This window comes from Archocentrus centrarchus, chromosome 4 (genome assembly GCF_007364275.1).
Source record: "Archocentrus centrarchus isolate MPI-CPG fArcCen1 chromosome 4, fArcCen1, whole genome shotgun sequence".
Taxonomy (NCBI): Eukaryota; Metazoa; Chordata; class Actinopteri; order Cichliformes; family Cichlidae; genus Archocentrus; species Archocentrus centrarchus.
Genome location: NC_044349.1, coordinates 8,840,761 through 8,858,538, shown reverse-complemented (window position 1 = coordinate 8,858,538; position 17,778 = coordinate 8,840,761). Strand labels below are relative to the sequence as shown.

General features: G+C 40.8%; 1 protein-coding gene across 1 annotated transcript in view; it reads left to right on the top strand.

The window, feature by feature from the left end:
• Positions 1-1,773: 1,773 nt before the first annotated feature.
• The window catches only part of lrrc7 (leucine rich repeat containing 7), an 86,339-nt gene continuing 70,334 nt past the window's right edge, over positions 1,774-17,778 (top strand). The window contains exon 1 of the mRNA XM_030727906.1: positions 1,774-1,867. Coding sequence (XP_030583766.1) covers positions 1,843-1,867 — 25 coding nt within the window. The 5' untranslated portion in view covers positions 1,774-1,842. The remainder of the gene's footprint in view (positions 1,868-17,778) is intronic.

Below are 17,778 nucleotides of genomic sequence, written 5' to 3'. Positions count from 1 at the left end.
TCATCTCTGCTAATCAACAAGAAACGTGCAGCTGAGGCGTACAAATGCAGGCAGGAGATTACACTTTAGATTAATATTCTGAGCTGAGATGCAGGCATACGTACAGGAAGTTTAGCTAATACTTCACTGCCAACCTGTTTGTATTTATGTTGCCAAGACTGAAGGAAGCAGGCTTTTCTGTTAAGTGGATTTAAGTGATATTGAAATAAACAAATAGTGTTGAATTGGCTCATGCTGCCTGTGAATGAACTGATTAGACTTAGAAGCCTGAAAACAGCAGCCCACTCAGATGACTACTGAATGTAAGCAGCAGTTTGCAGCACGCTGAGCTCTGGGTTAGGCTGCTCACTTAGCCTCCATCATGTCCTGCACAATGCCAGCAGGGTCCTCGGCTGCTACCATGACTGCAGCACATGTGTGGCTAGTCTCTGATGTTTGTGTGCTTTGTGTCGTGCCACTATAAGCCAGTCAGTTTTGATCCAGTCATCATTACCAACAGCCGTGCTGTGAAATCAGATAATGAGCAAGCTAGACTGGGTTAAGATTCAGTGACTGCATGGCACCTTCACCTTTCAGATTCAGATTTCATGTTGGATGCTAAAATGAGGGTTAAGAGGAGAATGAAGAGGAGTAGGGACACATTTATTCCAGGCATGAGGCCAAAGACTTGTGAGTTTTTGGTAGTGTAAGGACAGATGCTGATAACATTGGCAACTCTCAAACACACAGCTCAGCTTAACATTAACGCTGCTCAGCTAGAATGATTTATGTCATAAAAAGGCTTGTTTGACAAACAAATATTTGAAGTATAAAGTACTGAAGATAATAACTCATATATAAATGCTTAATACTGATGGATTGGCACTGTCTGTTCATATAAATGCTACAGGTTGTGGATTTTGGTCCAGGTGTATTTGCAAGACCTTTATAATGAATTAACATGCAGAAACACCAGCTGTTATTTTTTTCACAACATGTCAACTCAAAAGTTGTTCTAAATGACTTATAAGGGGCCTTATTACCTATAAACTATTCATATACATTACCTTATGAGAGAGTGGGACCACATTTTGTTTGTTTCAAGTAAACCTTCTCATTGAATAATATCTCTAATTAAAATTTTTTTCCTATCGAGACAGAAAAAAATCTCATAGGAAAAGATGGAGGCAGCATGGCAACAGTCTTAGAGACAAGCTCGACACCACGTGCGCGCGCGCGTGCACCCGGGAGCTGTGGCACAATGAGATGAAAGACGACTTCTACTCTTTCCTCTCTCACTCTTGCAAACTGTTCCCCGTGCACGATTACCGCACACTGTCGCGCACATCCATGCGTCCTCGTTCCATCTTCATCCGTCTTTCTTCCCTCCCGCCCTCTTTCTTTCTCTACGAGGGACGTATGGGAGGAGACGCTCCTGCTGAATGTGTTTTTCCTGCAGCGCGCTTTACGGTGCCGGGGAAGAAGGAGAAGCACGCCGCTCCTCTCCGTCGGTAACGGATCCGTTTTGTGTTGTGACACTGCGTGCCTGCACGTTATTTTCTAAATGGACCGAGGGGATCAGACTGAAAGCAGCGTGTAGTTTGTGCGTGCGTAACCGACTTGGATTTAAACCTGACCCTGAGATGAATCACACTACCCTGGTCGATGTGCTCATCTCCTCCGTCTTCTGGCCTCGGGGGTACTAAAGATGCGGCTGATGGCGCGGGTACCTGTCCTGGTTTCACACCGGCTCGGTTTGTCCCGGTAGACTGATCCTGTCCGGCGCTGCGGTTTCCACAGGGGCGACCTGAGTGATTTTTTTTCCCCCCTTCTTAACCGGATCCGCCACCAGCAGCCTGACAGATGGATAACTACTCTACTTTACAACGTAAGGCGACAGTAACACATACCTGCTGCCGTAGCCCATTTCATGTTAAATCTGTGCTAATGATGGACTTCCCTTAATGAATAACCACATTAATTTAGCTTTAGAAAAGACTGTAACGTAACTGTGACCTTGGATAAAAAAAAAAAAAATACTACCCAACTAATATTAAAATATCCTATAAATGTGCACAGGAGGGACATTTGGTGGTTTCCCCATGTTTTATCATGACCATACATTTCTCATGGGTTAACATCATGTGACAACTTGAATGACAGGATTTGATAAGCTTTGCTCCTGAGCATCTCCACAGTGGCACTGAGCACTGTGTTGGATAATTTGGCACTTAAATGTATGTACAAATAATCATCCTTTCATAGCTCCCCCCCCCCCCCCCCCCCCCCCACCCCAGGGCCTTTGAAGCTCTGTGATGAGCTAATGAAACAACCATGACTGCAGGATCACAGAGAGGTGGGGGTGTGTGGGGATAATATATGATGCAGTGTCACATACCCTCTTGTATTGACACGTAGCCCCCAGCCGTCTTGCCGTTATAGCTTCATGCTTTCATATAATACACCATACACACAGAGATGCACACCTGTTAAATCCACCACCTTGAGGTATACTATGCTTATTAGGCTATTGCCACCATTATTTAGCTGTATCAGTTTGTCATGCTTGTTACGAGCCTGTAATGACAAAGGCTTATTAACCATCTGCCTAAATGGTTTATTGCTGCAGTTATGCACCTGTAGAAGGTTATGGCTTTTTTATTAGCTAGCTCATAATTTTTACAGATACATGCTCTAATTTGTTGTCCTGTCTCTTCTGAATATGACTTACAGGGCTCTAAACCAACACAAAAAGGAGTCTTTTTTTAAATCAAAGAGAATATTTAATTACACTATCTTTAACTGCAATGCATTTTAAAGCTTCTCAGTCTTTGTTGCTCCTGAGATGGTTCCATCAATGCGCTGTCTTTTCAAGAGGGCTTTGAAGTCGCTCTTCATTTTGATGTAATTTTGCACAAACCCCATTATGTGTTCAGTATTGGTTTCATTCTTTGGGCACACGGATCACAGCAAGTTACATTCTGCATGTGTCATTTTCCAGACATGGAGAGTAATTGACCACATCTTAAGGATATGTGAGATATGGTATACCATCTAGGTTTTTTTTTTGTTTTTTGAGACTATAAAGGGATTTTTTTTTTTTTGACTCTGGCTCTGTTCACCTGTATTAAATTGCCTGTTACAAATACGTGCCAGTGATGGAATGTAATCAGGTACTTTATAACCAAGTGCTGTACTTGGAAAATACCACATTTTCCCTCATGTCTTTAACACCTGCATTACTTTTCAGACAAAACATGGAATGAGACTTTTGGACACAGTTCATTTTTTAAAAGTCTTTCTTTTAAATTGTTTAACTCCTTTTTTTATTTGATTTTTTTTTTTTGAGAACCCTTTTTTCAAATAAAATAAAAAATAAAAGTACAGTAGTTCAAATCAGCTTTACCTAATCTACTGCAATAAAACTCAGGTAATCACGAGTATAACCCCTTTTTGTATTTTTATCTTTGCTTTAAATACATATTGCTGGTCATACATTTCCTAAATTATTTCACAAATAGATAAATGAACACTTAGTTAGGGTAGTTCTCACTCTTTCCCTCTGCCCAGCAGTACTTTGAGGTATTTGTTTTCTCTTTTGGATGATGATCTGCCAGCTGTCAGCAACAGCTAGATTAGTCCAGTATTTACCAGCTGCGACAGCTTGGTCGGTATTGTTTTTACCTTGCCAGTCTGTTTGTGTGTGTTCGTGTGTCATCACGGGAAAATGTGGTCCTGGCAACATCTACTGTAGCAGGAATTACCACGAAGGAGCTTTTTGGGTACTTCTGCAGGTGTTTATGTGCCTATCTGTGGATAGAGTTTGTCAAGCATCAGTGTCGCAATCCTGCCAAGATGCAGTCGTGAAACTTTAAGAGGAACCAGCTGTCATGGAAATAAAGTTAAAGTTCAAAGATGGTTGTAGTTTGACCCATGGGTAAGAATTCATGGTGTGATGCCACTGCAGCATACGCTCTAGTTGGCTGGTCAGTTGTCAACAACTTAATCAGTGGATATTTGATTACTGCTTCATTGTTAAGGTGATATTTTTCAAGTAAAATTGCCAACTATTATCCAGTTCCAGCTTCTCAGTGTGAGAATTTGCTGCTTTTCACCATCTTATGGACATGCATTTGGCTTTTAGTCTATTGCTCAGACAAATCTGTGGATTTTATAGATGTTTGTTACAGCTGACCTAAAGAAATCAGTTGACAGAATAAACAGCCAACTCATTTATACTTTATACTAGTTATTTATTGCTGTACTTTATGGTTGATACTTAAACCCTTGTCTTCGGTATTTGGTGGCTCCCCTTTATGAGAAATAATAAAGACAGACAAGAAGCTTCTATATTTGAGCCTTTAGTGAAGTAATGTCCAGATACCTACAATCCTGTCATCATCCATTTTCCAGATTACTTGCATGTACCCGCTTTAGTCCATCTATAGATGCACTCCTTTTGACAGTCTAAATTAAGCATGCCCAGTACTAAAGCTTCAGATCTAAGAAATGATAAAAGCATTAATATTTCCTCTTCAAAGAGCAAACTTGCATACAGATAGAGAAGGAAGGCTGGCTCAATCTTCAGCTGCTGCTCCACTCCAGCTCTGACAGGACACTGCTGTTCCTTGCTGTTGATGCTGCTGCTGCTGCTGATGATGCTGCTGGTTGCCTAGTGACTGTATCCATGGAACCGGCTCCCATCGTCATGGTGATGGGCCATGGGAGAGAGACTGGTGAGGGAAGGGGTACAGAGATACCAGCACATCTGCAGTGTGTGCTACAACGATGAGGATGAATTGTGATATTATGAAGGATGATGATGAAGACTGCGATGCTCTGATTGTGATGTACTGGTATTGTCAGATGCAGTGATTGCACTGAAAAGCACTGAGAGGCTAGTTTAAAACTGAGAAAATGGTTATGCGTTTGCCAGAATGTGAATGCTGTGTGCCGCAAGTAGCTTAATGTGAAAGCTGTAATTCTAGCCATGGATGGTCTATAATGGAGTTATAACCATTAGCAGAAGATTAATCAGCATGTAGCTTGATAATACATTTATTCATGTAATTTCATTAGCAATAATGTTACAGCTAGCTGGCTGAGCACCCCTATGTATGCTATTACTGTGGGAAGCAAATTTTAGTTTTACATTTTTACTTTGTGCCATTACCTGATTTACTGGTGGTTGATATTAAGGGGTTGTTAGTATCATAGATCACATTAGCCGGTGAAAGTTATTTGGCAAGTTGGCCGACTGGCACTGAGATGATATATAATTTTGCTAATTTTGCTAGAAAGCAAGATGCATTTACCCAACTAGCTGTGACTTCACTGGTTTCCACTTAAGACTTTATTTTGCTTTGTGAGTCTGTAATTCATCATGTTAGCATGGATGCTAGCATTAGCTAGTATTAGCCAGAAGAAGAGCACCTCAGGGTCAGATTTGATCCTGAAAGCAAAGCAATACCACCACAAATGCCCTGTTTATGTCGACCGTACTTTCCCCTAACAGCCAACTTCCCAAAGTTGGCTCAGACAAGCTTTGTTAGATAAAACTGGCTGTCCTTCTGGGTTATGTTAGTTAACTTTAGCCTACCTGCTAAAGTGGATAACAGAGCCTGACTGGTTTATCAGCAGGCGGATATTATCAGCTGATATCAGTTATTTGCCAAACTATCTGTATTGGTATTTATAATGGTCAATAAATGAATCACTCTGTAACTTCCCTGTGGGAAACACATGTTTGGAACATCACAAACAGGACAACCAGCAGTGTAAACAAGTAAATAAATAACTACAATATTAGGGAAATGCTTCTGTTTTGAGTGTCTGTGATTTTTAAATCACTAAATATTGGTCAGTATCAGTATCGGCCTTAAAAATCCTATACAGGTCAGGCTCTAGGGGATAAACTGCAAGATCTCTATACAGGCTGTAAAAAACATGGGCGTACCTTCTAGGTCTGAAAACTGAAGCCAACTTGGAAGTGTGTTAACCTGCACTTTAAAAGAGGACGACAGCTGTGGTTGAAAAGAGATGTCAGGTCTTATAGAAGTGTACGGCAAAACAGCCAACGCCCATGACCTCAGGAAACACTTTTCTGATGAGTTTATAGGCTCAGTTACTTGTTTTGGGTCATAGTGACTAGAAAATTCAATCCATTTCGTAAATTTTGGTCATTCGAAGATTCAAAAAGGCTACCCGGTCAGAACCACCCCTCCCTCGTCAAGTTTGATTTAAAGCTGCCAATATGGTGGAAGTTGCCTAACTTACATTTAATGGAATAGATGACATGTGATTTGTGGTGATAAAAGTTCTAAACCTCCGTAAATAAATTTGGAAAACAAAGCAACAGTGTCTCTTTCCATAAAGCATATCCTGGTTGCTTAGTGTGACTTAGTGTAACTTTACGTAATGACACCCGCCAACATATCAGTCTGCAGAAGGAACCATCCATCTGTCCATGACGAGAGTATGCTTGTAATGGCATGTTGCAGACATTAATAGCATCCCCTTTGGCTGAGCTAGCTGAGGACTTTTACTTCCTACGTTTGGCAGGTGTAGTTTGAAGGAAAATATTTTCTGCACGAAAGTGCTCAACCCTGGGTTTGTATAAATTTTTTTGAGTATATAAAGAAAGTCTGATATTCCCGCAGTCTCCAAAACCAGGCAACTCAAATCAAGCTTGGTCAAGAAATGTAATGCTTTAACAAGCATCAGCAGACATTTTAATCTTTTTTTTTTCCTGTCAGTCATTCGCAGAGGAAAGAGTTCTTGTAAGATTTTTGATGGTATGTGACTTAAGTGGTTATATTTCAGCCTAAAAGACAAACATGACAAGTTTTTTTCTGCATTTCTTAAAAACCATGTTAGCCTATACTAGGAAACCCTTGCAGGATTTTAGAGAAGCTCAGAAGAGCAGAGTGAGGAGTATAGTAGAAGGGGGAGGGAGGAAGAAGAGAAAGAAACATTATCCTCTTCGTCACGGCACGTACTGTACTGTAGGTTCACACAGGCTGCATGAGACTGTTCCAAACTGGTTTCTTAGAGGATAAATTTATCTCACTCGTGTCGTTCATTTCTCTGGTTTAATGTGATTTTTTATTTTTTTTTAAAAACTGTGTGTACAGATTTGTTCAGGGAGCATCCATTCTGTCCCTTCTCCAGTCTCGGTGGCAGTGTTGCCATGGTTGCATCATTCACATTGTTCTCTCGAGGGTGACATAATAATTTGGCTCAAGTTAGAGATTGTGGCTCCTTCACAGTATAACAGGGACATTACATTTGCTGTTAACGTTTGTATTTTTTTCAGTGGAGTTTCTCTTCATTAGGTTTTTTTTTTTTTTTAATTTAAATCAAATGAGTCAAATTTAGCTTGCCCGGAGTAATCATAGTACAATTGAACATTAAAGAACTGACAAAAGAAACCCCAAAACAATTCCTTACAAATATTTATTCTGTGCCAGGCTTCTTAAATACTACAATTTGGCCCTCTTTTATTTCTTTAATGTCACTGGAAATCAAATATCTTTGGGTTTTGAGAAGGTCCGATAAGGTTCTGGAAAATCTTTTTTCCAAAGTGTACAGTATATATTTTGTAGAGCTTATCACAGATACATTGATACTGCTGTGTATGTTGTTTTATATGTGGCAACAAGAAAACTTTTTCACACAATATAATGCAGAAAAAGTTGCCCTGAGTAATTTTGAAATCCAGCCGAATTGACTCCAACTCAGTTGTTGTAACAGGGTAGTAACAGAGTTTCAATTGAGCAGAGTCAAGCTGTGTCTTCACGGTAAATTGCTAGTTGGGCAAATAGATAGCTGGAAAGTTATATCCAATGTTTCAAAATATGTAATACACAATATAATGCACAGTGTGTTATTTCAGCTGTGTTGTGCTGGCATCTTTCAGGACCAGATCGCCTGCTGTAATTGTTCTTATTATTAAGCCTCCATGGCTGCTGGAGTGGTATTCTAAACTGGAGAATGCCCATTGTAACAGTGTCATATGTGTCCTCAGGCTTCACTTTAAGATCCACAGCTGTGGTACACCAGGCGGCATCTTTTTTTGGAAACATTGACAGGGCAGGTCGAGGAGCTTCTGGTATTTCTTTGTCGCAACCATAGTCTCCCCTGATCTAATGTGACAGCTACAAGAACACTAAAGAAGATGACCTGTCATTGACAAAGAGGAAGTCAGGCCAGGAAGTCTGTTCTGAGATAATGGATCTTTTTAGGGGTGTGGAAAGTAGGACAGTGGTGGAGCAGCACAGCCACATAGGTGCCTCACCACTGCTTTACAGAAACAAGTAAGAGATGGGTAGATGAGCATACAATGGTAGCAGAGTACTGAGTACAAATGAACAGGCAAAAAACCCATAGGTACCCATGCAGTTGCTAAACAACCTGGCGGGGCAGCAGCAAGCTGATTCACACATTACAGTTCACGCAGTGTGTGTGTGTGTGTGTGTGTGTGTGTGTGTGTGTGTGTGGGTGTGTGTGTGTGTGTGTGTGTGTGTCTAACGGAAGTGTGGAAGTCTTTCACACTTGACCAGTATGTCACACAATATGACCTGTTTCTGTTGAACCTGCTGTGTTTTGTGAGTGTACCTGTGTGTGTGTGTGTGTGTGTGTGTGTGTGTGTGTGTGTGTGTGTGTGTGTGTGTGTGTGTGTGTGTGTGTGTGTGCGTGTGTGTGTGTGTGTGTGTGTGTGTGTTTTATTTGCCTCCATGTTGATGGCGTGATGGAACATGCCCTCGTAGTAACTCCACTTTTTTTATTCCCCAAATTCCCACACCTTTGGAGGATTGAGAGATGAGAGGATTTCATATGAATCTGTAACTTGGTGTGATGAGTGCAATTTTAAACAGAAAATTGCATATCAGTAACCCATGATGGGAAATTTAAAAATCCTCAAATCAAAATTTATTGGCAGCAGTTAAACTAACAGTATTTCAAGCTGAGAATCTCTAGTCAGGTTTGGACTACTTTTCTTGTTCTTAACTAAACACCAGTGGAAGTACAGTTTGTAGTGTAGAGTCACTGCAAAGAGATGAAACTTAACTGGCATGCTCATTAAGCCGCAGCACAGAGTTGCAACCCATACACTTTGCAGAGCCTCTCATGCTTTCCACATGAGAAGGCATGAGAGGCTCTCCTTTTAAGTCTAAAAATGGCATGTGTTTTACAAAGATTTGCAGAGCAAATACTACTACTACCATTCTACTACTGTTTTTATTGATAAAACAGTAGTAGAATGGCTGGTAATAAACTGGACTTTAGTGTTCTATTCTGAATGCTTAACTCAGACAAGTGCACTGACTCCTCTGACTTCCTCTATGAATTACATGATTTCTAACATTGTGGCTTTGTTCAGTCTGGAGTACGATTCTGTTTCTCCCACGAGAGCCCTTAAGAAATGGCATACTATTTCACCTTATGAATACAGTAAATGTCAGCCCAAAAAAATTAATGGCTACACTGTTTCCTGTTTAATTGACTCTTTGGGGGTAGCCGCAGGACAGCTGCCATCTTTAGCATTACAGAATTCTCTCGTAGATTTCTATTCAGGGTTCTCCTCCATATATAGTGTCTCTCTCTCTGGTCATGCATCATTACTGGGGCACTTCCCTCACCTTAAATTAATAGTAGCTGACTTATTCTAATGTCCAGTCCACTGTTCAGTCTCTCAGTACAAAGCCTGACAAATGAAGTCACTGAAAAAACACATTTTAAAGCTATCGTTTAACAGGATGATAGGCACAATCCATTTAAAAAACAAAAATGATCCAGATTACTATAAAATTGCAGCTTCTTGTTGTTGTTTTGTTAAAAAGTCAATTTAAAAACAGCTAGTAGGCCAGCCATCTGAGTACGAGAGACAAAATTAATGAGGAATACTTGAACACGCTGAAAGAAGGATCGGCTGAATGAGTTGGTTTGTTGGCCTGGTCCAGGGTTTAAAAGACAGCAAAAAGAGCACTTTGCATCTTAGCTGTCAGCATCCCTGCTAAAGATAGTTTGGATTATGTGAAAAGTCAGTACTGCTTATGGTAAGGATGGCATTTTTAGCTCTTCCTAAAGTTATGACCGATTCAGTTACTGAATCAGTCATAATGGATTCAGTAACTGCTGGAGTGGAGGGTGTATTGTGTGACTGTCTCCCAGGAGACTGAAGGATGGGGCAGGGCTTTCTGATTGTGTGCTGGTTTGTCCACATGTTGCCATAGGCAATCCAGTCTCCTCTTAATGGGACAAAAGCTCTGGCAGGACGACTGAGTATGTCACTTTGTTTGAACACGAGTAAGAGACAGACAGCAATCCTGAGGTCTCTATTAGAGTCTTTAAAATCCTCTCATCCGTTTCAGGCTAACAGCATTTAACATGGAGGTAATTTGAACCCACTGAGTCTTTTAGTAATGGCTGTTTCTATTTAGCAAAAATAAACCACAGCCTCTATTTGATGAAAGAAAATGAAAATAAAAGCAGGGCACAGTCTGAGACAGACACAGTCACGGTGGAAAATCTGTAAACTGCATTTATTTTGTAATTAAAGGTAGTAGCATCCTTAACTGTCTCTATCATTTTCATGTAATTGGAAAACAATTTGTGAAAAAGTCCACGGAGAAACTTTTGGAAAGCAGCGGAGCAGAGAGCAGACAGACAAATGAGCAGGAAGGAGGATGGACGAGCGAGGGAGTAATCTCTCTAAGTTGACAGCGTCTGTCTGCTGTCCCGCTCTGCCTGTCTCGGCTCAGCTGTCATGGCTATCAGACAGGAAGAGACTGAGAGATGGCTTGTCCCGGTGTTCGCTCAGGTTTGGCGCACTTAGCCATTTTATCGTCTCAATAGGACCGCTGTTTCTCTGTAATCACCACCTCTCCATGTTTATATGTTTAGGCTTTTAAGGGAGACGTCTGACATTTTTGTTTTTCGTTACATTGTGCTTCAGTCCTGTGTTTCTCAGGGTCAGGCACATTCCTTTTGTTTACTCATCTAAGTCTGTAAAAACGAGTCACACAAATTTTACTGTAGTCTTTAGCAAAGGTTACTCTCTGGGGACTATTTTGAGCTACAGATTAGGTGCATTCATGAATAACAGAACAGTGTACAGTTGTGGTCAGAAGTTTGCATCCACTCATCGTGGGCATGAATGTCATGGGAATTTTGGGCATTTAATGATTTCTTTGAACTGTTCTTTTTTTCAGGGTGGAGTGATTATAAAGCATACCTCTTTGTGGACAGTGACGCTGGTGTTCCAGCAGTTTCCAGTTCATGGCAGGTTTGACCCTTGGTGGTTCCTGGGTTCTTCTGAACATCCTAACAATTTTCCTCTCATCTGAGGTTGGCACTTTGGGTCTTCTTCCAGACCTTGGCAAAGTGGTGACACATCTGAATAACTTGTACTTACTTTAAACTGATGATCTTGGAATCTGAAGTTGTTTAAAAATTACCCATTAAGCTGACAGAATGGCCTTCCCAAAGCCCCGACCTCAACCCTATTCAAATATTTGGGGACTATGCTTAAAAGACAGGTCTGTGCCAACAAGCCAACCAATTTAAATAAACTCTACCAATTCTGACAAAAAGAGTGGTCACATATTAAGTTAGAAGCTTGTTGATGGCTACTACAAGTGTTGAGGTGCAACTTGCTAAGGAGCATTTAACCAAACACTAGTGGGGGTGTATGCATACTGTACATTTGAGCCCAGAAATCATTAAAACCCCCAAAATTACCAGGACATTTATGGCCATGATGAGTCTATGTAAACTTCTGACCACAACTGTATGTCAGATTGACTCAGTGTGTGTTCAGTCAAGATAACAGAGAAACATGTCAGTGTTTTAGTGGGTTTTTTTTAGAGCTCACAAATAAATGATGTAAGGATTTGGCAATTGTTCCAGTATTCAAAAAAATAAAGAGGAACCCCTTCAGTTTAATATATTAAATGTCTTCAAGAGCAACTTTTATCATGTTTCACTGTAATTGTTGGTATAGCTCAGTGATAGACCTCCACTGCTGGTGTCATCTTCTTTGCCAGAACAGTGAGGCTCCCACTGGGATCAGAGAAGGAAATGGAGCCTTGGCTTGATGCCACTTCCTTTAAGACTCAGAGGAAGGAAATGTTTTTCCACCCTATAGTCATTACTGAATTCTAAAAACCTTTAAAATAGCAGGTATCAAAAGGATAGTGAAACACAATGGTAATCATTTCTACAATAGTGGATGATGTACTCAGAAAAGTAGCAGTACCCCAGTATAGAGGTACCCTAGTAAACGTGCATTTCAACTCAGTAGTACTCCTATAATATTTTATATATTTTATAATATTTTATATATATATATATATATATAGGATTACAGTTATTTAATACCTCACTTTGCTGGTAAATGTAGGGAAAAATTTGCACAAAATTGTATTTGAGTTTTAATGTCAAAAGGGGGGTTTGATTTATTTTTTTCTTTTGAGTAGATGAGTGATGCTTTGTGATGAACTATGACATTTACTGATGTTCTTGGCACAGCTCTAGGTTTGTGTGTGAGCGCAGAACATCGGCAAAACTCCTCTGTTTTACTACAGCCACACACGCATGTCTGACATTCACTACTGCAGTGTCATTATTGCAGAAACAAATGCCTTATTTTCTCTTAGTAAAGTGTATTTTAAGAATCCATTATTTAACGATTTTGCCGATTAATGAGCTCGTCTCCCAGATGAAGCGTGGTGCAGTTATTTTGTTTGGCAGCAGTTTTTCTTTACATTTGAACGAAGTCCCCAGAGTCACTGTATGCACCGATGTGTGGAGAATGTTAATGGAGGGGAGACCGCAGACCTGTGTGTTCACACTTTACTGTGTCACTTTAGCCACCCATGCGATTATATAAGTCGCATGCGTATCGGTGTATGTGAGCGAGAGGGGGCTGCTGACTGTAAATTTTCGTGTCACATCACCCTTTGACTTCCTGTTCAGAAAATCTTTTGCATTGATCCTTTTGCTCGCGTTTGTGTAAAGTTCACTTTTAAAACAACTGCCGTGAGGACATATGGGTATTGTGAGGACGTTTATCTTTGAGGCTTCAGTGGCCTGAAGGGTGAAGTTCAATTCTAATTAAATTTTGTCTGAAACAGCATTCAAATCTGCTCTGTGAGCCACTCGTCCTGTGTTATTTGAAAAAAAAGAAAAAAAAAATCAGGAACCAAGAGAGGCAAATGTTGGCATTTTGGAGTTTTTGACATCACAACTATGCCCCCTAGATTTGCAGTCACTTATCTGAAACCTTACTTTACCCGTCTTGCATGAATCACTAACGCAGCGCACAGGCAGAGCAAACAGCCGCACAAGAGCCAGTCACGCTGAGCAATGGCCAACATTAGCTTGCCTGCCTCTTCTTATCTGACTTGGAAACATGCATGTGTAGCCCTTGTTAGACAAGTATCCAAACAAACATTTACCAGGCAAACGTGCAGTTTAAATGGGATTTTGTTGGTTACAGTGCTAAATGTTTCCATGGTTTGTTAAGATGCTGATGTGGTCCTTTATTCTCAGGTGTGACTGAGGCCCGAGTCACACAGGCCTAGAGATTTCTCAGTGACCATCTGGCAAACACCAGTCGCGAGTGGAAAATATGTATTCCCCGACCAGTTGGCAAGTGATTGCTGGAGGTTCCTGGCAGTTGCTGTGAAATTTGTGTGTGACTGAGGCCTTGAGACATTGTGTTGCATACTTAAACCCTCTCATTTGAGTGCACATGTGTGTTCACAGTAACAAATGCAGCTACATACACTGCACTGTAAATACCCAGATGGTGTACTCATTAAAAAAGCACACACCTCACACCCTTAATAGTCACCATCTTGGCTACATAGCAGACGAGGAGGGACCATCATGGATGGTGATGCGTATGGCACTGATGTAACATGTTTGGTCTATCCATCCATCCATCCATCCATTCACTTCCGCTTATCCTGGTCAGGGTCGCGGGGGGGGCTGGAGCCTATCCCAGCTGTCATAGGGCGAGAGGCAGGGTACACCCTGAACAGGTCGCCAGCCTGTCACAGGGCCAACACAGAGAGACGAACAACCTTTCACACTCACATTCACACCTATGGGCAATTTAGATTAGCCAATTAACCTAACCCCAGTAAGTGCATGTCTTTGGAATGTGGGAGGAAACCGGAGTACCCGGAGGAAACCCACGCAAGCACGGGGAGAACATGCAAACTCCACACAGAGAGAGGGAGAGGCCTGGGCCAAGGTGGAATCGAACCCAGGCCTTCCAGATGGTATTCTATCTGTGAGGCAACAGTGCTAACCACTGCGCCACCGTGCTGCCCGTTTGGTCTATTTCTGTGTTAAATTGTTATGTTAAGTATTGAATTTTAGTGTAAGTAAGTGTACTAATAATTGTGTCAGATCAAGAGCCTCCTCATGATTTGTACCTACAGCAGAGGTTTGTTGACTTTGCCTCTTTTTCCCTACTATGAAAAAATATTAACAATACTGTAAAATGAATGAGATTTCTTAAGTTCTTAAAAACTTTAGGACTTCTAGGGGTAAGGTTAAAACTGAATTTAGGTTAGGGGCTAGCCTGCATAAAGGCATTCAGGGTCCTCACCCGTATAGAGAGGCTAATCTTGGGTGCTCACTGTATAGATTTCTTCCTTCTTCTATCCTCTCACCTTCTTTCTCCCCATGTTGACTGTCTCTCTATCTCTGTGTAGCAGCAGTACATCAGAACCCCATAAGAGCTCCCGCAGCTCTTACAGTATGGGGGTCTATAGGTGTCCACTGCCTGAATGGCAGCTGCAGCGCAGCTGCAGCAAGCACCTGTCCTCCTGTGGATGTAGAGTGGAGTCATCTTTGTATGTTAGACTTCTTCCTTTCTAATGTTTGTATTTTAATTTTGGACACAGTGTTTGGTTTGTGGTAATGAGAAATAGAGCACTGTCCAGTCAAAAAATTTCAACAAAATTTGTTTGGTTTGTACTTTTAGTTTTAATACATTCTAAGCAAAGATTATAGATGGTGATGAGATCCCTTACCGCCTCTCATAGGGTGACAGGACAGGCTTTAAAAAAAAAAAAAAAAAAAATAGTACTTAGGCATACATATGGAGGCGACTCCATATGGATCTCCATATTGGAAATAAGGCATTAAAACGGCTCTAACTGCAAGAAAGTCCAAATTTCTCACATGCCAGCTGTCCAACTGACTGCCCCCCAAACTGCACAGGAAACAACAGCCGAACCAGCAGCAGACACAGTCAATTCAGGTATAAAATTTGGCCCAAATCTGCAGAGTGTCTGCCAAGCTTCACACAGCAAAACAAAAATGATGACTTGAACTGAAACTTTTTCATGAATAAAAAAGTGCTTACAGTTATTTTATATATTTATGCAGAAAGATGGCGATCTGTTACTTCCCAAGTCTAAAAAGCCAACTCAAATGTTTTGATGCATTGAATATATGAAAGGGTAGGGAGTGACAAACGAATGCAGATCCTGTGCAAATCCTTTTATTGTCCAAAAACAACTTAATTGTGAAGATTTCGAGTTAAAGTAAAAAAAAAACAAAAAAAAAACTGCAGCAGCAAAAAGTGTCACTTCACTCCTCCTTAGTTTATTTATGAAACACTGTTGTACAACAGTAATGCATTATTTGTGCGAATGTGCTTTTTGAGCTCTGTGAATCGTGATGGTGAGGTTTGATGGGTGCGTACGTATGTGGGAGTGAAGTGCCTCAACCTTGACTGTCTGGCCTGAATTTGCCTTGTGATGCCCACATTGCCACAGCAGTGGCACCGTGTTAAAACGTTTTATGCAGCAACTTTGTGTCGTGACTCGTGGGCTCAACATCAGCGTATTCTGACAGAGCTTGCTTCCCGCTCTGACTGTTCTCCTCTTGTATCATTCTGTTCAGACAGGCAAGGTGTCTGCATTTATTCTGCAGTGCAACAGGCTGTGCGTATGCAGTAATACACTTTATTAGGTATGTGCTGCTGTTACTGGGTTGGACCCCGTTTTTGCCTTTGCCTTCATGTGCACAGATTCAACATGAAGCTGAAAACATTCCTCTGATTTTTTTTTAGTTAATATAACATGATAGCATGGCACAGTTGCTGCAGATTTGCTGGCTGCACATCCATGATGTGAGTCTGCTGTTTCGTCACATCCCAAAGGTGCTTTATTGGATTGAGATCTGGTGACTGTGGAGGCCATTTGAGTGCAGTGAACTCATTATCATGTTGAAAAAAAAAAACAGATGATTTGAGCATTGTGACATGGCGTGTTAGCCTGCTGAAAGCAGGCATCACAAGATGGGTACACGAATCCTTGATAGAAGGAAGGATGGATCCATGCTTTAACATTGCTAAATTCTGAATGAAACCATCTGAATGTCACAGCAGAAATCAAGACTCATCAGACCAGGCAACATTTAGCCTGTGCAAATTGTACTTTCAGTTTCATGTTCTTAGCAGACAGAAGTGGCACTCGGTGTGGCCTTTGCTGTGATATTTTGTGCACAGGGGTTAAAGTGGGATTTGTCAGGCAGGGCAACCCTAAGATTTGATGTAGCAGTGCAGGGTTGGGGAAAGAATTACTTAGAAATAAGTCACATAATAATTTGTTTTGTTAGTTCCATTAGTTAGTCTTTGTGTACAGGCTTTGATCAGCTGACCTGTGCTTCTACTCTAATATCACTGCTCTTTGTGGATTTGGCCAGCTGAATTCAACAACAGATGCTTTACAAGCTCTATGATTTCCAACCCTTAGACACTAGAGCAGGGGTGCCCAATACGTCAATCGCGATCTACTGGTCGATCGCAAGAGGAGTGCAGGTAGATCGCATGGAACTCCCAGTGAAATTGGGGAAAAAATGTAGATCGCACGGCACCCTACGCAAGCTGCCGTGTCGCAAAGCTAGTCTCCAGTTTGTTTTAAACAAAACTGAAGAAAGGAAAGGCTATAAAAATGAGTTCCGTAGCCGGTCCAAATAAGAAACCCAAAACTTACCACTTCCATAGGGAATGGGAGGAGGATTTTTTTTTTTTTTCTCACGATGTCATATTTGAAGTGCGTTTGCCTCATCTGTCAGAGCGCCATTGCTATTCCAAAGAAGGGAAACATAGCGCGGCATTTTCGGACTGTCCACAAAAACTATGACATTGACTTTCCTCATTGGACTAAAGTAACAAAAATGAATGTACACAGTTGAATTGTGCAATGTGGGTTAATGCAGTTATGCAAGACAAACTAATATGTGTTATAGATGAAATTTAAATTCAATTAAAATATACTTTATCCTAAAAGCACAAAATATGCAATAATAATAATTTATATAATATAAAATAAATATGCGTTTTGTATTTTTATTGTGAGTAGATCCTTTTGGCTTGGTCATCTTTCAAGTAGCTCGCAAGCTGAAAAAGTGTGGGCACCCCTGCACTAGAGTATAAACAGTAGAATTCAGTGAGTGAATCTAATCAGCATCATCACCTCAAATATAAATTCATGTCTGCTGATGTAAACTAGTAACACTATCCCAGATGTACAGCAACCAGTCCAACATAGGTCAGCACTGCAAATTGTAGTCTGCACATCATACACAGATCCAATATCTGATTTAAAAACTCTAAAATGAGTCAGGACATTAGATATCAAATTTACATTTCCAGTTTATAAAATTTCACTTGCTGAAGCAGTGCTTACCTTTGAAAATAATCTCTCATCTTCCTCTCCTGTCTGCTCTGTCTTACATCTTTCTCCACCTCTCAGTGTTGCACATTGACAT